The 22,475-nt window shown below is 34.5% G+C and overlaps 1 protein-coding gene and 1 long non-coding RNA gene across 3 annotated transcripts; one reads left to right on the top strand and one right to left on the bottom strand.

The window, feature by feature from the left end:
* The first annotated feature begins 6,371 nt into the window (after window positions 1–6,371).
* Window positions 6,372–16,011, top strand: LOC108223595 (uncharacterized). Its single transcript, XM_017397918.2, has 14 exons — window positions 6,372–6,719; window positions 6,805–6,854; window positions 6,995–7,192; window positions 8,196–8,293; window positions 8,669–8,862; window positions 8,985–9,163; window positions 10,039–10,386; window positions 10,482–10,546; window positions 11,870–11,918; window positions 12,199–12,355; window positions 12,442–12,526; window positions 13,127–13,196; window positions 13,442–13,582; window positions 15,619–16,011. Exons 1-14 carry the CDS (start codon window positions 6,596–6,598, stop codon window positions 15,916–15,918), a joined length of 2,058 nt encoding a protein of 685 aa, XP_017253407.1. The 5' UTR covers window positions 6,372–6,595; the 3' UTR covers window positions 15,919–16,011.
* Window positions 16,012–18,679: 2,668 nt separating this feature from the next.
* On the bottom strand, window positions 18,680–21,646 carry LOC108222004 (uncharacterized). 2 transcript variants are annotated; one of them, XR_001806901.2, is made up of 5 exons: window positions 21,486–21,646; window positions 21,310–21,352; window positions 20,360–20,520; window positions 19,252–19,346; window positions 18,680–18,945 (listed from the first exon to the last, which is right to left on the bottom strand). It is a non-coding gene; the product is annotated as an uncharacterized LOC108222004 (long non-coding RNA). The 2 variants fall into 2 exon arrangements; XR_001806900.2 differs by having other exon boundaries at window positions 21,461–21,646.
* Window positions 21,647–22,475: the final 829 nt, after the last annotated feature.

The raw sequence follows: 22,475 nt of genomic DNA on the forward strand, positions 1-22,475 counted from the left end.
ATCCACTAATCGGTACTGATCAAAAAGCAGAAGCATTTTGGGATCGAATCCGTCAATATTGTGAAGAAGATAATCCCGGTGTCATTAAGAGAGGAGTTATGGCAATGAAAAAAAGGTGGCAACGAATAAATGAAGGTGCTCAGAAATTTGGATCGTGTCATGATGAGGCTCAACGACTAGTCGGGAGCGGTTCAAACTTGGACGACATAATTGAGAAAGCTCATGCACTTCATTTAAAATATTACAAGAAGAAGTCTAACTTTGACAATTATTGGCGTGAGCTTCGTAGACAACTCAAGTGGAGAACTCCTACAACTAGTGCAAGTTCTAAAAGAACTAAATTAAGTAGTTCTGGAGCTTACTCATCGGAGGAAAATAATGATACACCAACATCTGATGAATTTGAACCGATTCGTCCTAAAGGTACAAAAGCAGCCAAAAGGAAAGGAAAGGGAAAGGCAACTAAAAGAGTTTTTCGATGACACTAAAAGAAATCGTCAACTCGAGCTCTTTCATAAAATACATGGACAGAGCTCAACATCCACACCTCGAAGAAATATATACAGAGATCGTGAAGGAGGTCATCACCGCCTAGTAAATGATTATTTTTCACCGAATCCTGTGTATCCAGAAAATATATTTTGACGAAGATTCCGTATGGGAAGACATGTCTTTCTTCGTATTGTGGATGCTGTTTCAAACTTTGATCCATACTTCCAACAGAGGATTGATGCAGTGGGAAGAAAAGGTTTATCACCTTTACAGAAATGTACTGCGGCAATGCGTATGTTGGCATATGGTGTATCTGCTGACGCTGTTGATGATTATGTTCGTATTGGAGAGAGTACTACGGTTGAAGGCTTGAAAAAATTCGTCACAAATGTAGTTACGATATTTGAGGGTGAATACCTACGAAAGCCGAACTCGAATGACATGCAACGTCTACTACAGATGGGTGACGCTCGTGGCTTTCCCGGCATGATGGGCAGCATTGATTGCATGCATTGGCAATGGAAAAATTGTCCAAAAGCATGGAAGGGAATGTTCATGAGTGGTCATAAAGGAGTTGCAACACTAATACTTGAAGCAGTTGCTTCATCCGATCTTTGGATATGGCATGCATTTTTTGGAGTTGCTGGATCAAATAATGACATAAATGTTTTAGATCGGTCACCAGTATTTGATGATGTGCTACAAGGTCGTGATCCAAAGGTAAATTATACTATCAATGGAAACAATTATAATATCGGATATTACTTAACAGATGGAATATATCCTGAGTGGGCAACGTTTGTTAAAACGATACCACGTCCACAAGGTGAGAAAAGAAAATTGTTTTCAAAATATCAAGAAAGCCAAAGAAAAGACGTTGCGCGCTACAGTCCCGTTTTGCAATTGTACGTGGTCCAGCACGCTTTTGGGACAAAGAAGATCTTGGGAGAATCATGAAAGCATGCATCATACTTCATAATATGATTGTTGAAGACGAAAAGGACACATATGCCACTCAATTTGGTCAATTACCAACTTATGATGATGCAACAAATGGCTTATCGGAACCAAATTTAGGCGAGGAACCTTCAATCCCGTATGAGACTTATATTCAAAATAATATGCAGATGCGTGATAGACGGGCACATCGTCAGCTACAAAATGACTTGGTTGAGCATATCTCGCAGTTCCACACCAATCGTTAATTTCTTTTATATTGTAACATTTAAATTTGATGTTTTTAGTGTGTTGTTTTTACTTCATGTTTTTTTAATAATATGATGCATTTTAATTATGAGTCATTTTTAATTTAATAATGTATTCAAATTTTTTAATCACTTTTATTTGATTATTACAATTTTAACACTAGTAACTTAAATTTAAAAATAAATTATATAATATTTTATAACATATATATTATAATAATAATTTATGGGGTACTACAAAATATGGGAAGTGGGCTTATAGCATTGGATGGGTGGGGGTCACTATTTTTAAAAACCCACTTGGGGCAGAGGTGGCAAAAGCGTGTCAGGCGGTAGCAGAGAAATGGCCCCCTGCGTTGTTGTTGCTCTTAAGATCATTTGATATCAATTTATTTGGATTGGACTGGCTGGACGACAAGTAAAAAACGGCTGGACGATACCAATCGTCCAGATAACAAGACCAGTTAGCTATTTGTATGCGTAGTCCCGTAGTTCACACTTTAATCCTAATAACAACTGATTAACTATTATATACACTAGTAATACTCAGATATAAACCTTGTCCAGGCATTAATTTTTGAGCTCGCAAACTTGTGATGGTCAAAAATATCTTTCAATATTCAACTAAATATGATAATATTTTATATTGATAAATAAATAATAAATTTTAATACCTTGATACAAGATAAATATTATTAATCAAATTATAATTTTATAATATTAATCATTTAACATGTTATATTAATTAGTAAATTATTATCGTCCAGATAAATCAGTAGAAACTCAAACAAACAGTATCATTGGTTCAGAAACTCAAATTCACTGACCATCCAGATCATCCAGATTTCCTCTCATTCAGGACCAGAGGTTCAGATTTGACAAATGACCCCTAAATCTTCGTAGCAATCTGATATAAATATGACAATATGAAGTCAACCCTAAACGTTAATTTGTTACAGTATGATGCATTGTGAGTATTTCCATAACAGTACAACAAACTGGGTTATTAACGACGGAAATTAAGCCTTCAACCCGTCGTAGGTTACAAATTTAAGACAGTCAATTTTTGTCATAAGTTGGACATCTTATTATAAAAACTTTCGATCGTATGTAGTTTGTGGACCCATAATTTTATATATTTGGTTTTTCGATATTGCGACCAAAAATTTACGATGGTAATTATCTTATGATTAAATCTACTAACAACATCCGTCGTAAATTATAGGAAATCCGGAACTTACGACATATATATATATATATGTAGTAAGTTTAGATTTATATTTTAAAGCCCCTGCCATTTTCTATATTCCTGCTATTTTATACATATATGGGTCTGAAATTAATCCTAATAATTATTGGATTATAGAAAGTCCAGGTGCGATAAAAGCCTAAGTAAGAAGGCATGGTTTCGTGATCTATCATCCAATATTCATGGCTAGTAAATCGAGGTTATAAAAAGCCCGCTGGACATCCAAGTTTGAGCAACATGGGCTGTCCAACTTCGGCACGAGCCCCCAGCCCCGTCGAGGCCCGAACCTCGAATCCTAGTCTGACTAGGAGTTGGATTGATGAGTCCAGGACTTCAATAATCCTACAGGACTCTGACTTTCAGAGATGACTATCTAGAGTTCTAGAAAACCTCCAACAACTCAAGATAAGGATCAAGGATTAGTCCTATCCTATCTCAAACTCAAACACTTACTTCTACTAGATCTCTAAAACCTGAGATCCGAATTCTAATCAGACTCTAAACCAGATATCAGAAGACAACAACCAAGAGATCCACCATATTACGCTCAGAAGTTCATCCTCCTTCGACCGGAGACAACACCACAACCCAAGATCCACCGTTTTCTCAAGTCAGCGCTGGAACCTCCACCTAGTCGATTTCGCTCTCCATCCATGGGGCAGGAACTTCAAATCCACTCACCACCACACCACCAGTCACGTTGACCCTTACTAACAGTGGCACAACCACCGCCGCTCAAACCTCAGTCCCATTGATCTTCGGCACTGTGCCCCCTGTGACTAGTCTTGCGGCGACAACTACTGATGCTAGGACTCATTCAACAGATGTGACGACCACGAAAGGACCAACGAATGAATACAATTCTTATCTAACGGATTATGACTCCTCTGAAGAGTCGTATAGGGATTATGATATTCCATCACGCAGACGGAGGGACGGAGACCAGGGCCGAGGCACCCAACACCGTTCTAGAAAGAATAACCCCGATCCTCGTGGACCTACAAACGAGGAAAATGAGAACAAGATTCGAGCTTTTAAAGAGCAGATTGCTCTGTTGAGGGGAGATATAGTGGTTGTTGGTCCTCGAATGTATTGTAGAAGGGGGGGTTGAATGCAATACTGATAAATTTAAATCTTAATTCAACAACCAATTAGAGATTTAATTATATCAGCAGAGTGAGATGCAAACTAAGTTATGAACACTTGTAGTTTAACTTCACAAAATAAATGTTTATTTATTTCGCTGTTTTTCTACAACCTCGAAGAATAAATCTCGAGCTTCGTTTCTCAAGGAATACACTTGTGTTTCACTCCCTTGGTGTTCGCTCTATTTGATCTACTCAAGTTGCATTCATTCACACTTGCTCAAGCTTTGGTTCCCATACTTATATCAAAGTTTAACCAAACTTGGGCACCACGGGTTTTGCAAATCTATAAAGTAGGTTTTTGCTTTTGCGGCTCCTTTACAGATTACATCCCATGCGACATTCCTAAAATGCTAATCAACAGTTGTTACCGTGTATGAAAAGCAACCTAGGAACATACTATTTTGAGTACAACAGGAGTGAATGAATAGTGACTTTTCTTCTTTCCAGGTAGCTATCCACGACTTTGTGTACTCTTGAGCTCCAAGTTGTAGACTTGGTAGTTCTGCTACAAAACATCTTTTCTGCAGCTTTCCTAAGGTTGAACATCTTTATCTGCCACATGATTGACTTGAGGTGGAATCACATCTAATCTAATATTTCCAGCGACAGTGACATATGGACATCAGAACTTGCTGTCAAACAATAATTGGAATGATAGTGGCTTCCTGAATATGCTTTAGGTAGGAACGCCATTGTTCTGCTGTCATGCAGACGGAAACTTGTTGTCTGCGGAGCTTCAGCCAATGTTGCTGTCAAATGCAAACTTGTTGTCGTGAACTTGCAACTGTCTGCCTTGTGTAGTACTGCTGTCAACCATCTTGACAGTAGCAGTCTTTCATTTTTGCTGTCATTTATCATCGCGCCTTGGGGCATGAACAATTGTGAATTGAGAGATTTTTATATTAAGAACCTTTCAAGTAAAAATTACTTGGCTGCTTACAAAAAAATGAAGAGCGGAAGCTTACAATATCTTGCTTGCGATCTCTACTGCTTTTCTCTTCAGTTCTCGGTGTTTGGATTCTTTGAAATGAAAATTACAAAGTGAATATATACTACTACAAACAAAACTAGTCTGCAAAAGTATTTTCCTACACAGTTTCTAGCTATTACAAATGTAGAATTTCTTGGACTTGATAGAACATTTGGCAGCTTGAAATTCTTGTTGCTTTGCCATAAATGGTAGGCTTCGAGGTTCTCAATATTTGACTAAACTGCTTTTGGTTTAGCTTCTAAAACTGGTGCAACATCTGTCACATCAACCCATGTGCTTCTTGTCCTTTACTTGACTTGTAACTTTCAACTACTAACCATCAATTGATAAGTTTATCGATTGATAGCATTCTTGAACTAGCGATTGATAGCCTTCCTTGATTAGTCATTGATGAGTTAATGTAGCGATTGATAGACTTGCTATTTTGCCATTAATACTTCATGACTAGCGATCGATCTTCACTTCAAATATTTACAATTATGTCACCCTATCTAATCATCCATTGACAGATCAACTGCTAATCTAAAAGTATGCATTATTAACATATCAACTGCTAAGATGTTCCAGCTTTGTTACAGTACCACATCATCCGTTGATGGGCTACATTTAATTTTATTTTAAGTAGGAATAAAATAATTTTGTATCATCAAGCATCACATATTCTTAACAATTCATATATTAACAATTTATTTAAAAAAAGTTCAAAATAAAATAACAATTTCAATATTTAATAAAACATTGATGTATTTTATAATATTAAATATGAAAATGTTACATAATTGTTAAATATAATATAATAATAAAAACGAATAATAATAAATTAATTTGTAAGCAAAATTATTCAATATGATTTTCAAAAATAATTTTTTTCATTCATATTTGTTTTAGTTTTAAATTTTGGGCTTTCTTATATGAGAAAGGGTACTAATATATTTAAAATATATAAATTTTTTATACTATATCATAATTAATTTATTATTCTAAATTTCAATTTCTTAAAATATTGTTATCACTAAACTTTGTAATATTTTAATAATTAAATTATTATTTTTAAAATTTAGTTCTTATTTTTAAAAAATTTAGAATAGTATTATCAACAATTACTTTGTTATAAATTTTTTTGAATGCAAATAAACTATTACACTTAGTTATTAGCATTAAATAACTATATATAAATAATTATACCTCTCTTTTAATTTTTAATATACACTTACGATTGGTAAATAATTTTGGTATAATAACAAGAAAAAAAAGGTATAAAAAAAAAATGATGAAGAAGCAGCAGCAATTGCATTTAAGCAGCAATGATTAAATTGCGATCCACATCCTGTAATCGGGTAGTGTTGTTAATCGCGGCTGACATTATTAGAACATAGTACAACAGTAGTGAAACCCTTGAATCCACAACTACCATCATCATCTAATTGGAGTTCCCCACAAACAGCGGTGGTGGGGTCCAGTAAATAATAGAGTAGCAGCAAATATTTTGGGCGAGGCGGCGGTGGGGCAAATGGAACCGCCGTCGCTGGTATCAAAAGCAAGGACGGCCTTTCATTCCGCTGCTGCGAAAGCGGAGAAAGTCCTTACGGATATTAATACTAAAAAATCCCATCTCACATCCACCGATCATCCAGGTCTTTTTTCTTTTTCATCTTACTAATTTTAATCTTTCACTATATTTCCTCCTCCTATTCATCTTTTCATATCCATGTCTCTTAGATTCTCATGCTCACTCCGATGATTCTCCTATTCCTCTTGGCACCTCTAAGGTACATGATCCATTCACCTTTTTTTAGGATCTTCGCATTCTTTTATTTTCGATTCTCATTTTATTGCCACATGGATCTCTAATCCATTTCGTCTTCTTTGAATTTTGATATTTGACTTTTTACGAATGCAATCCTATTAGATTAACCGCCAAGTCAAGGACTTGAAGTGGCGACCAGCTCCGATAAAGGCCAAACACGACTGGCAGGAGAGGTTTAAGAAGATAACAACACGAAACAAGGGAGTCGACGATAATTCACCTGACGATTCCGCCATGGCATTTGCCATTTTTGATCAGAATTTGTACCTAGAGAATCCTGGAGATTTTTCTCAACCAAAGGTACGGCATTTATACACTATTCGAGATATTTTCTTTGATGATTCCACTGTATGACGTTATATAAATGATTTGCATACAACTTATTGCTTATTGATAGGCACACAAATATTCAATGCTGATGGATTTATTCTCAAATCTAATTTCTCAACCACTCAGAGAATAAGGGTTTTGTACATTAACGGGGAATACTTATCTAGTAAAGGAAAAAGATATGTTTAATTAATTGTTGTCTTTATAGACTTCCTTTTGGAAACTTATTACATATGGCTGTATTTTTTCAAACGATACCCGGATTTATGAATGTTGCCTGTGTAGAATACTGCTGTTTTACTTTGCTTTGACATGTTGTATTATTTAGAAAATTTATGAGGCTGAAGCTAACCAGGAAGCTTTTAAATGATGAAACCCTCAAATTTCTGTAATAAGAAGTGAAGTCAAGGGCTTTAAAATTAATGAAACTAACTAGTTTTAAAGTCTTCGCCGAAAACCATCAAATTTGGGTAAAAACTGGAGCAGTGATGTTTGAATTACAGAAACTGACATGGGGCCATGAGTCCTTGAATTGACATTTTTGTTATGGTCAATTACATTAATTAGAAATTCCCGAACACATGACTCCACTCAGGCTTCACTCGTTCTCTTATTGCCAAGAGGGAAGGGGTATCTGCCAGGCTAAGTGCAAATTATCTTAATCCAACACTTTTAAGGCTGAATGAAGTATGAAACATAAAGTCTTTTTTAGGTCATGATGAAATTGGTCCTCAGGACTCAGTGTAGCAAAAGCCCACACAAGCCAACCATGTAGCTTTAGTTATTTCTTTTATTTAAACAGTCTACTTTGGAAATCGCCAAGTACGTTAGAACTTTGTGTGAAGGTACATTAGAACTTGGCAATGATATCATTTCAGTTTCAAACTTACCGGTTTGTGTTATAGAAAAGTGCTAGTTTTAGAATTACTCTGACCTATAAGGTAACAAAACTTATTATACCTTTTTTTTCCAGGTTTTAGAAAGTTGTTCCCTTACGGAGAATCCGAAAGTGGTGAATGTAGATATCATTCCCCCGGTTGCCTATATAAAGCAATTGGCTATTGCTATCGAGTAAGTTATTATTGACATTTGGTGTATCATCTCTTATTCTGTTTGTTTTTTTGATAGAATTACTAAATAATTCATTTCTTTTTATTCATTGAAAAGTATATATATACTTGTAATACTTGATCCTTGCAAGTAATCAGTGATGTCCCACTGATTTAAGAAGCTGTATGTAGCATCATTTAACATTTATTGTTTAAATACACCCCCCCTCCCCCGCTGATTTTGTTAGCAACTACCAATTTCCTTTACCCAAAATGTTTTGGCTGTACAATCCCGTTGATTGTGTTAGTCACGTATACGCTTCTGCTCCTAAACATTGCAATGTTTGTTAATCCTTCAGTATACTCTAATTTGATTTTTGGCATCTTCCCGTACTAGGGCTGGGAAGAATTATAAGACAATTAAGGATCTTATGGCATGTTCCACATCTTCGTCCCCTGTCAGAGAGAGGGCTAGTTTGAGCTTCTTGGCAATGAAATCATTAGTGTTAAGGGAAAAAGAAGAGAAGTTTGCCTCTGAGTTTAGTGCTGATACAAAAGCTTTGTCTCTGATCAATATGTTGGTTGATGCAGGTAGCTTTATAACTCAGGATTTGGTAAATTCATGTGGCCTAGTAAAGATTTTTCATTACAATTTTGTGCATTGCCCTTGATGATCTTTCACTTCCGTTGTAATCTCTACAAGACATTTGCAGAAGGACATCACGCGGAGACGGAGTCTGGTTCTGGACATGAAACTGCTGCAAACTCATCATTACCCAAAGAAATTCATGGTGCTCCTCCTGAAAGCTTCATTATTAAGCTTGCTGAGGCAGTCGGAAGCTTGAAAACCCTGAAGAAAATGGCTTTCTTTTGGCTGAGGGTTGTTGCCGAAGTAAGTTCCCTTGCAAAATTTAAACTCATCTGAACCGTGTTAATTACTCATTGTCCACCTATCCTCCAGTTATTGCTGATATGTGGTTTTTTGTAAGTTATATCTTATGATATAATAACAAGGCATCTTTCTGCATTAGTGTACCTCGTGAAAATAATGGCAAATATGGTGTTTGAACAACAGTGGCTATAACCCTGCTTCCAATTCTTAACAAAAAAAAAATTACTGAAGTTTTTTGTGAAAGTGTCCTTCAAAAATGCTTTACTAAAAGGTTGGAATATGAGTATTGATGGTTCTGTGTTTCTGGAAAAAGCTTGCCTAACCATAACTACAATGAAATTGAATTCATGTCCTACGAAGACTTAGTACTCCTTAAATTCCATGGTTTTTTTTATTATTATGAAGTTTGTGTTACAACAGGGTGCTTTTCCTGGATTTGAACTGGATCTGTATTGTTCACTTAAAATTCCTGAAAGTATCAGAAAATTGTAAAATCTGTTTAACTACAATAAAGATTTTGTTAACTCCATGACCTTATAGGATTAACTTATGGATGTGGCAATGCGAAGTTTGTTATTTTACTAGTGAGTCTATGCAGAAACCTTTTCACAATGATTCAGAAAATATGTTGAAGGTTCAATAACCATTCTCTAAGTCCTTCATTAAAGAATTTTCATAAATGTCTGTTCTAGTGCTAGAAATAAAATGTTTTCCTCCCATGAATGTCAGCTCGTTAATTTACTCTCATCTAAGAAGCAGTGATCCAGATCCTTCAATACTAATTTCTAATATGTAGATTGTTAATCAGATGTATTGCAAGGTGTTATCAAATATAATGTTAACCGATAGTTTCCCTATAATTGTCTGACATGCAGCTGAGAAGACTCTGGTCTGAAGGGCTATATATTCCTGGTATACCGGTTGACGAGATTCCGGACTTAAATTCCTGTCTTCTATATCAGCAGTTGCAGGTCATTAACTGTTGTATTTCAAGAAAAAGGCGTCAGTCTATTGCCGCCGAGTCCTTAGATTCTGTCTTATTAATGCAAGCCAGAATAAATGGTGAAGAGTCAACTACTCCCGCAGACGCACTTCCTCTAAACCCTGTTTTTTATGCAAAGATTAGCACTGGGGAACTTGTTCTTAGATTGGGAGCAGATAAACAGTGTGACAATTTAAAAATGCTGGAAACTGGTGAACCTATGTATACCCCTGTTACTCAGGTTTGGCCAAAGTATGCTTTATAACTTAATTAAGTATCACCTTTTTATTTACCCCTAACATCTTAAAAAACATATCTATAAATTGTGTTTGCTAGGAAGGACCTTTGCTCACCGAAGATCTGATTAAAGAAAACGAGGAGTTTGTGCTACGTACAGGCAGGTTTGTGCTATTAGTTAATTGCGGCCCGCATGGTTTCCTTCTGTGTCTATGATTTTTTTATTAGTATACATCAGTACTGATGGTTTTTTGACTTGGGGAATTTGACAACTATATATTGATCATTACTACGGTCAACTTGTGGACTTGTAATTCGCAAAAATAACACTGTCAACTAACTCGTATATTATTTCAGATAGTGTGTTACTGTGTTTCATTGGTTTTTACTTTCTTCTTCTGTGTTGATTAATTGGATGCATATATATATATATATATATATATATATATATATATATATATATATATATATCTGTGTGTGTGTGTGTATTCGTCAGACACACACATATTTAAATATATATAACTTTATATTTGTCATGCACTAAGCTGGGGGTCTTCACGGAAACAGCCTCCTTATTCTTTGTAGGGGTATGGCCTGTGTACAACTTACCCTCTCCAGACCCCGCTCTACGCGGGATATACTGGGTATGTTTGGTTTGTCTGTTTTATACTGTCAAGTAAGTTGTAGGTTGAGCAAAAGCAGTCAATTATTATATAATGATCCCTTTCCACAATGGGAAAATTATAGATTGCACATGCAAGCTTAACATCACATGCACTCAATTATTAAAGGGCTCTTACAAATGCCTATGTTCTGCATTACCTTCGATATGCGACCAGAAAATGATAATGGATCACTACTATACATATGAATGTAGATTCATGTATTCCTAATTTGGGAAGTTAGTATTAATGACGAGTACCAATGCCGTACCCTCAGCTTTCTAACAAATATCATTAATTATAAGAATGTAATTACTCATGCATGTATGTCTCCCAGCCTTTTATTACTATAGAATGTGAAGAAGAAAAGTGTTTGTACAAAATAAGAGATTAAACTTTTTGTCCGGTGTCAAAAAGGATAATTTATCCCTTAAAAAGTTGTGTAATTTATAGCTTCTCTTTGACCACTAGGAATTTTTAAGTATAATTTTGCTACCCCTTGAATACTTTTCTTGCTCTGCCACTTCACCTTACCATATTTAACCATTGTATGTATATGGTGGCATTGACCTAATATAGACGGTTGGAGTATTGATGGCGTACTTTATGACATTTCTTTGACCAATATGATAATGAATCAAATTTAAATCACATCGGTAGCTTCGCCCTGGTTTTTATACTCTGAATAAAGTCATTGCCACGCAAGTACTAAATTTCTCAAGGATAGAGCAAAACTAGAGTCATGGCTAGATTAGATTATAGTGTTGTACTAATAGTTTTAGTGATTTGTGTACTTAATGTTCATATACCTTTCTGTCTGTGCAGTGTCGGTGCTGGTTGTTCTCAACTCCTCTCTGACATGCAGGCATTTAAGGTAAAGTATTTCCAATATCTAAAGTCCATTTCTGCACTCTGCTGTGGTCTGAATGTTATGTTAAACGGATAAATATTAGATGAGGTATAGGGCTTAGTATCCTGTGTTAAAAGCTGGTTATTGTTAGACACGGTCCTGTCTCTAAGCTTTTAAGTCAGTTGTATCTCTATTTTTATTTTCTCTCCGGCGTTATCTTTTGTTAGTTCCTATTTCCTCTTATATATATCTAGTCTTCTTTTTCGCAAAAGATTCCAACAGCATTTCTCTTATTCTGTTTTAGGCAGCAAATCCAGGTTGTATTTTAGAAGATTTCGTAAGATGGCACTCCCCTCCTGATTGGATGGAACCAGAAATTTGTAATGAAGCTAAAGAGTCCCCGGCAGGCACTGATTTACATTCTACCAAGGGTCAACTAAGTGGGAGAATGCAGAAAGAAGGTACATCCTCCTACCCTATGATGTTATAATTATCATATTTTTCGGCTTAAAGCCCCGGTTAAAAAGTGGTTTTGGGTAACATCTAGGTAATTTGTGGCGTGAATTGTGGGAAACTTCAAAACCTGTACCAGCTATCAAACAATCTCCACTCTACGATGAGGATTTATCTGTGTAAGTTAACATATGTAATGTGCTACCGGTTAAATATCAAGTAGGTGACTGACTGCGTCCAAAAAACTCATGTAGGTCACTCATTGCAAATTTGGCTCAAACTGATCATCAATTAACTTAGTTTGATCATTCCTTTAAAGTCGAAAATTGAAATCATCCAAAATTGAATAATGGTAACATAGGAGGGTAGAGCTCGTTTTGGGTTTCAACATGGTTACTAAAACTTGCTATTTGGCTCACAAAATCATGATAAAATCTGGCCTTAATTCTCCTTATTTGAGATTTTGTAGAATCAAAGCCATCTTTTGCCATGATTCCGTGAGCCAAATAGCAAGTTTTAGTAACCATATTGAAGCCCAAAACAAGCTCTAGCCATCTATGTTACCATTTTCCAATTTTGGATAATTTTAATTTTGACTCTAATGGAACGATCGAATTGAGTTAATTGATGATCAGTTTGAGTCAAATTTGCAATTAGTGATCTACTTTTGTGTTTTGGATGCAGTCAGTCACTTACTTGATATTTAACTCAATGTGTGACTCAGCTTTTGTACTAAAATAGTGATCTGATAAAGCTTTCTTGATTCTTCGAGTCTGTAGGGAAGGTATTTTGAATGCATTTGAGGGGATCTCGCCTGCTGAGCTATTTGAACAGTTGTTTGTTTCTCTTGTAAGTTGTCTTGAGATTCTTTCCCTGTAAGGGTGTAACAATCTTCCATTTTTGTATTTTTTTTATTGTTGCTTCTTATGCACACTGAGTATTGTCTTATATATCATGTGTAACCCCAAAATTTTCTTCCACCAATATACTTGTTTTTTATTCTTTCTCTTATTAGCATACTAAATTAGTTTTGTGATTTCAATTTGCTAAGTTACAAATTCTACTTGCTGCTAATATACATGTTCCAATTGCAGCTAGGTGTAGGTTTTATAAATGCTGAGCCTAGACTTGCCGCAAACTCAAGTATCTCAAAGCTGTTCTCTGAGTGCAAAGACTACATTATAGCTGCTTGTCAAGGCAAAATCTGGGTTGAGAAAATTGATGATATATGCCAGGTATGCTTTTGCAGCTGACTAACATGTGTGTACTCATTTAGTTGAGCAGTTGACTGATGGTATCGTTCCTACTGCCTAGGATTAAAATGCATTTACCCTGTGTTAATTATGCAGTAGAGAAGGGTAGTTGGTACCAGTAATGGTCATTACATATGACTGTGTGGGAGGAAAATCTGTGGTGCTTTAACAATTGATATTTAATTCCGAAGAGTCGGTATAATTCCTTCGGGTTATATAGCAATTTGGTCATTGAACTGAAGCTCAATTTACGAGTCGGTCATCTATATTAACAAACTGTAGTCAAGTACCTAAAGCAAAAAGCTTCCATTCCGGTGCATAACGTCAAAAACGTTAACTCACTATGTGGACCAGTAACTCTGCAAAGACTAACGCACAACCCCAACCGGACCCGAACTTCATATTTTAATCCCCTTTTTAACTCGCTTTTTTCCCCCTTCATCTTTACTTAATACAGCTTGTCTATGCTTTTACCAAGATGTATCTATTCCAACTGTGTGTTTATATGTTCAGAATCTAAAATATCATAAAAATAAATGCAAAATTTCGAGTACAATTATGAGTCTAACCAATAAATAAATGCCAAGTTTGAGTACAGTTATGCAAAGTTTGACTATAACATGATAGATGCCAGTATATCTGATTAAAGGAATCTAATCAAAACCATCTGAATGTTAATGCTTTAATGTGTATATAATAATTGGAGAGGGATACATGGAGCTCATCACTATGAGGGTGATCTCTCAAAGATCAAGAATAACTACTCAATCTAAGATCTAATTTACAACATATGTACAAGTGTATCCCTAGACTTCTCATTAACTTTAATGTGGCTGGGGATAACTGGATCTATGATTTACTGAGAAAAGAGTAAGCTAGCCTGGTAGGTTTCTAGATTGGTTTGATTTTTTAAGTTAGAGTGGGTCAAGGGGAGTCAATGAAATTAGCAAAAAAAAAAGAAAAAAAAAAGGGGAGTCAATGTGGAGTTGAGGTGCACCTCATGCAAAGTGGCTGTGCTACATAGCGCTAGTGGGGACTCTAGCCCCCATTAGGGTAGAAAAGATTATGGCCATGTTTGGGAATTAGCTGTTAGCGTATTAAATCAAATGTTTTGACTAGCCGATTGAAGGAGATGTTTTGACTAGCGGATTGAATTAGCTGTTTCTCGTAAAACTGTTTGGTAAATAGCTGATTGGTTAGTTTTTTCTGACACAAACTAAAACCTCTAACCCAAAAAGCTCCTCAAAGTAGTTTTTTCAAATTTAGCTTTTTCGATCCAAACCTCTATTTCAAGCCGCTAACTACCAAACACTAGTTTTAGCAGATTCTAGTGGTCAAACCTCTAATTTTGCCCCAAACCTCTAACTTCCAAACAGGGCCTAGTATTTGATGCCAGATCTTTTTAGCTCCCACTATGGCAAAAGTTAATGGGAGTGTATTATCTTATAAATATTTGTTCAATTAAGCCTCCTCCACAACTATAAATTTCTGTCTCCGCTAATGTATTAATATTTTATGAAAGTTGTCTAAAGCCAACTGGATTTGGCGGCTGTGATTTCTATTGAATATAATATTCTTGTTGCATGTTTATTGGCATTTAGTTACTTAGATGCAAGTTTTTTTTTTTTGTTTGATGACCTACCCGCAAGTCGGGGTTTACTGACTAAATAGCCATTTAACCCCAACGCAGCTTAGTATTCTATAATTTTTGAGAAACAGAAGTCACCACATTTCTGTTAGTTTTTTTTTTACTGTCAGTTTAGTCAGTTTATACAAGACTGTTTGGTGGATCACTTTGAGTGCTTAAAATTCAATGTTGTAGAATTGCTGCAGTCAGCAATTTTTTATCACATCATTTGGTGCTTTATTTCAAAAATCAGACTGAAGCAGTATCCCATCAAATAACACAGCATCTACTGGGGCCATTGCTAAATTTTAGAAGTTCGTAGTTGTATGGAATAGTTGTGTTATGCATCCAGTCTGATCTTTGACTTTCCTGTAATAAATTGTTATTGCAGGTCTATGAAACTGTCGAGTTGATGTTATCTAATCCGGATGAAGTTCTAAATATGTCAAAAAATGCTGATGAGGGTTCAACAGGGGGTGATCAAAAAAGTAAATTCAAGCGGCTTAGCCTCATCTTTGGTGGAAAGGATAGACAGTCGAAAAAAACACCTAAAGACCAGAAGAATTCACAGGAAACCCCTAAACAACAATCTTTTGCATCAATATTTTCAAAGAAGCCTCCTAAGCATGGCAATGCATCATCAGCCGAGAAACCGGTTTCTTCTGTTGATAATGATTTGACAAATGTCTAAACATGCTTGAAATCTCATGCAACTGTAAATCATTTTTTTTTTTTGATATATAAAGTTAGAGAGTTCTGATATTGAAATGGTTTTTTTTCTCCATATATGTGCTAAAATTATGAACGCCTTACTTTAAATCTATGTACTTAAATGAACAGATCACATTGTGAAGATCTCTGAAAATATTTTACCACCGGAGTTGAAACTAATCAGTCTCACACTCCAAAATACCACCAGTAGCCACTAGCCAGTATCTTTAAAACAGGGGAAATATTAGAACCCACAGGCCAAAATAGAAGTAGTCGTCAAATGTCCGGATATTTGTTTGCTCAATCTGTAGAGTCATTTTGTTTTGTTTCTTGGTCTTCATCTGTCTTGTCAGATTGCAGGTCCTTCATGATGAGCTCAGGCACCACAAAATTGGCAATCCAGTACACAAAGAGAAGCCCCGTACTGTGAAAGTCGATAAATATACCTGGTTAATATATAACCCTTGGTCTTGCCACACAGGCAGGAACAATATACCATCTTTTTATTTTTATTATGATGATACAGAGGAAATAATAAGATATCCCCGCTCTACCCGCATATTTATAAATATTATTTTTAAAATATGATACTAATATTTTTATTTATAAAAAAATTAAAAAATAATTTTAAATATAAGTCAAAACCATGAAAAAATACATGAAAAAAAGTTAGACTATTATATTAACAAAGGGAGTATAAAAGACTAGTGAAAAAGATACAGGTGATTTACAGAAGACTGACGTGGTGCGGAGCAATACTTGCAAGTCCCCGGAGTATGCTGCTGCTGGTGATGACGACGACTCTACAGCTACTCCAAGAAGAAGAGAAGAAGCGAGGGCCTTGGTTCTCAATGGTGAAACGGTGTGATGCTGCCTGAGCTCAAACTGCAGCGCATTGTGAAATATAAACGTCTTCTTCATTTGGTGGGTTTGCTTGATGTGTGATATCACGGTTGATAGCGGAAGCTGGGACGCAATGCACGTCATTGCACAGCAGCGGTATTTGTTCGATATTTGGATAATTCTGATTTATCAACCACTTTGCAGTTGGCATACATGAGATGATTGTGGATAATGAAATTCATCGGCTGGGATGGTTTTATTTATCTCACTCTTAACCATATTGGACGGCAGGATAAGTTGAGCCCAAACCGGATAGCCCACACATTCCACCGCTTTGTGCACTAACTGTACTTGACCAGGGGTCAAAAGGCCAAAAATATCATATTTTTCCACTTCCGTTGACATAGATGTCACTAGAATAGATCAAAAATACTCTCCTAATACCCTTCTCAATTAGGGTATCACAAGTTACTCCTTATTAGAATGGTTTTTATATCAAATTGACTGCTCATTTCGTCAAAATTTCTCACTGATCAACTCATTTAATTTTGGACTCATTTAAGCCACTATAAATCAAATATATACTTCCTCCGTCCCATCATTTATATACAAATGGTTTGGACATGGAGACCAAGAAAAAGTGTAAAAAATGAGTAAAGTTAAAAGAAAAGTGGGTAAAGTGGTGAGCCCCATCTATATTTAATGATAGATTTGAGATAGTGGATGAAAGTAGTGGGTGTAATAGTGTTTATATTATTATAGAAAGAAGATAGTGGAAGAAAGTATTAGGTGTAATAGTGTTTTATATTATTAAAGTTACTATTTTTGGAATGTATAGAAATGATAGGACATCCAAAAACGAAACTGTATAGAAATGACGGGGACGGAAGGAGTATCATTTTACCCGCATCACTATTCATATTTCTTCACTTAATCATTTATCAAAATTCAACCGTTTGTTTTTTACTACAAAACCACTTCGAGGAGTTTCATAATTGTCTCTGGTATTTATCAAAATAATTTAGGAATTTAGGAGCATATATAGATTCGAGTAAAGTGATCTGTGTTGTCTGCATATAATTTCCGCGGATGGTTCAAAAAATTTAATAGTGTCTGCAATAAATAAGCGCGGATACCCTTAGAAAAACAGACTATCCGCGGTTATTTTCCGTGGATACAAAAATAAACTCATCTTTTGTTGATCCAACGGCTGGGACATTGATTGTTGGTTAATCGTTCCCTGACAATCAATTGTCAGGGAACAGGACCCTTTATACATTATAAATGGTTTAAGTATCAAGTTGGTCACTAAAGTGAATACCATGTATCACTTCTTTCATTGATCTTTTAGAGGTATTATCTTAATCACTAAAGTCGTATAAAATATCAAACAGATGCCTCGAAAAATGTGTCGGGCAACACTACGCCATAAAAGGCCTTCTGCAACATAAAATTTATGATGCAACAGGGGGCCAATATGTTACTAAAGGCCCATAAAATGGCTAAGGTAACATATTTTTTATGATAGTTTTTTTCATGTTGCCCTAGGGAGTCTAAGGCAACATCTTATTTCCCTAAACCAACGGAAAATATATGTTAGCAAAGTCTATGTAAGCTAACATTCTATTCTCCTAACCCATCATTATTTTTTGTTACCTTAGAGTGTTTGATTTTCTTTTAAAAAAGTGGGGCCCACTGTGGGGCCCACCTGGGGCCACTGTGGGGCCCACCTGGAGGTCCCACCTAGCTGCCACATGGCAATGTGGGGCCGGTTAATTTGGAAACATTTGCACAAGCTACTACAACATTTTGAAGAAACAATTTTTGCAACATTTAAGCTAGCTACTGCAACATTTTACGAATTTTTTTTTGACATAAATGCTCTAAATATACAGTACTTCCCAAAATAAACAATTCGAATAAACCATATTTAAAATCTTTACACCAAACATCCAACATCTAACTACTAAAATATCCAACATCCAACTACTTAAACATCCAACTCACCAACAACTTAAACAAACATCAGATCCATAACAATAAACGTGGCCTTTATTTTATGCCTCCAAAGAAGTCTTGTCAGCTGCCCTATAGCCCGATCAATAGCTTCCCACCCTTTAAATCTAGAAACTACTGCTTTATCATGATATGCATCATCTATGGCCTGCCAAGTCAGGAAAACAGATTCAACATCCACAATAAAAGAACAAGTATGACAATAAATTGATCCATCACCACTCAAGCACATATGATAAAATTTAGCCAGAAAATCAACTAGTTGCTTCAGCAGAATTTTATACGGCAATAATCATGATCAACTAAGAGTAACATAAAGAGTTTATGACAAGAATTTTCAAGTTTGAAGTTCAATTATCCACAGAGAAGGCCAGATATATATCAGTTCAATTATGTGCTCATCTTTTTGTATAGAAGGAAACATGTAGTCGGAAGCTTTAGAAAGCGATCTTACTAGAAGCCATTTAAACATTGTCTGCAGCAGCAGGTTGACTACCACCTCCGGTATCAAAAAGTTCAACTTTCTTATTGCCAAGGTTGCTGATGTATCTATATTATAAACAAAATGAGTTTAATATTTATGTGGATGAAAGTTCAGTTTAATATGGAAGCTTATAGGACTAGTATGAAAACAAGACTGCAACCAATGATGATGGAGAGATATGATAAAAGAATGATAAATATAGATTGTAATTTAATATTTATATGATCACGATTCCTTATACACTAATCCTATCAATTAAAGGGACTCATATATATATATATATATATATATATATATATATATATATATATATATATAGGGGCTTACTCCACCAGAAACTAAATTAGCCTAGAAACTAAAAACTCGTCCCTGACCAATTTTTCATCACTATTCTTAACTACAAAATTCACACATTTGTACATCAGAAATCACTAATTTATATATGCGAAATTTGACAAATATAGAAATATAAATACACATATATACAACGTATATCATCATCATCTTCAATCATACTACATTGATGAAACTCTCGACATCATTATCAACCCCTTCCACTATTGTCGCCTTCACTTACAACCATGTTTTGCCTATTACCGTCTGTCATCATAACTTGCCACTACTAATGACTATCTATCATCACCACACACCTCATCCCGTCATTTGTTACCATCATAGACCTTCTACAACTATAATTGATCATCAATAATCGACCACCAATGTCAATCATAAGTAAGTTTTCTCAATTATTAAAAATAAAAATTGATGAATATACTGTATAAAATAGTGATTAACAGCATAGAAACTAGTGATGTATGTGGTTATAAACAGTGATTCAAGGAATGGTTTCTAGTTTCTAGAATAACATTGGTTTCTATTTGATCACTTGCCTATATATATGTGTATATATATATATATATATATATATATATATATATATATATATATATATATATATATGCGATGTCTACTAATCACCTATCCTCTCCATAATGAAGATTCATTATCAGGAAATAAACATGCCATGAAATAGAAAACCAGCAATGAAAACCAACACAAGTGATAGTAGAAGACTTACGTATGCACATGTTAGTGATGTCATTTTCAGTGACAAGAACAAAATTACAAGCTACTGTGTTCTATCACTCTCCTTATCCCAATCACTCACTGTTTTAGGAGTTTTCGCAGTCCAGTTCTCTAGAATGGTCGGTTTTCCATGTTTTCCATGAACCTTATTATCTGTAAACAATAGGTGCAACATTAATTAGTTTGCTCCAAATACAAAAGAAGTTTCATCTTATTAAAGTAAAAACAGAGTAAACAAATAAACATGCACCATTTGACTTTGTACATGTAATAGACTTTCTATCTGGTTGACTCACATTGATCTTAAAGAAATATATATTAACTTAATCAGTCTACTTTTATTAGAATCAAAGCATCTGATTTTTCAATTAATATAAACAATCCCAGGTCTTCATGAGTCTTTTGCAATAAATTTTCAAAAGAACGGAGTGGGATTTATTTTATAAACAAATGCATAATAGAATTGGGGTAAAAGTAAATGAAACATCAAAATATGGAGAATTTTATTTTAAAATTACAAAGGAACAGAACCGCTCGAATAAAAAATGTAATATAAGTTACCATTTCAATATAGAGCCACATTTTCAAGCCATATATTGGGCCAAGATGCCATAAATTGAATATAAAAACAGAGTGCAAAACTCTAACATAAAATCAAATAATCCAAAATAAACTCCAAAATAAAATTCAAGAAAAAACCACATGTTTTCTGTCCACATAAAATTGAATATATCCAAAAATCTGAAACATATATCCACAAAAAATTAAAAATCAAAGACTCTAAAACTGAAAATACTACAAGCATCCACTCAAAATTGAAATATACTGAGACCTATTGAAAATACTACATGTAAAACAACCCAGCAAATCAAACTAAAGTTGTCCTAAAATCAAATCAAAACTAAGAATATACCTAATTCAAAAAAAGAAGAAGAATAATACCTAATACGAAGTCTTGAAATTCAAATGCCAAGCTAATGAAGCCCTGAAATAAAAGATATAGATCGATTAGACGAAGTTTAAAAGAAGAAATCAAAGTAATTCAACTCAAAATAAAGAATCCCAAATAAAGCCCTAATTAAAAGAACCAAACCCTCCATAAAAGAACCGAGATCCACCTCGACTTGTCAAATTAATATAGCTCTAATTGAACCTCAACCCCTAATTGAATTGCAATTGAGTTCCAGAGATAGAGGTAGGGGTGAGAGCGAGAGAGAAAATGAGACCGAGGTGAGAGGTGAAAGTGAATGTGTAAGTCTGAGTCAAAATTGTAGGCGGGAGAATAGTGAAATATTTGCCGCTCTAATCTTTCACTGAAATTTGTGCAGCTTATAATAAAATATTATTATTTACTTATATATATATATATATATATATAGTATATATATATATATTCATTAATATTTTGAAAATAATAAATCACTCTTTTGAATTTTTTTTATCTTTTTAAAAAATCTGTATAATTATTTATAAATATTTTTAAACACTTATTATATATAATATTTTTTGATTATTTAATATAAATAATTACATTTACTTTCAATTTTATGCAAAAAAAATTAATACTTTAATCTTTCAAAACCCCAAATAATTACTTTTACATAAACTCAATTATTTAATCAAATCATATTAAATACATTTAGTTTTTATAATTATACAATTTTTTATTTTTGGTAAAAATAATTATTTTTAACTTTAATTATATGTAAAAAAATTAGTATATATATCTTATAATAGCCTAAGCTAACATATTTGCCCCAATATTGCAACCTCACACAAGTTCTGGCTAAGGCAGCATGACGTTTGGGGCTAAGCTAACATCAAATACACAATGTTGCGGTAAGGTAAAGGTAGTATAGCTAAGCTAACATAATCTGCTAACAATCACGAGGGTGACGTTGCGGTAGACCTTTTATGGTGTAGTGCAAGTAAATATTTTTTTTCATTAAGTTCTTCACATTTTTTTTCAACGCTACTATAATCAAATGAAAAGTGGTTAATTTTACCATCTTAGATAATATATCTAGATTTTTTAAAAATATTTATTATTTATGTTAAATTTTACAATGATTTAATCTTATTTAATTAAAAATATATAGTAAATATGT

This window comes from Daucus carota, chromosome 5 (genome assembly GCF_001625215.2).
Source record: "Daucus carota subsp. sativus chromosome 5, DH1 v3.0, whole genome shotgun sequence".
NCBI classification, from domain to species: Eukaryota; Viridiplantae; Streptophyta; class Magnoliopsida; order Apiales; family Apiaceae; genus Daucus; species Daucus carota.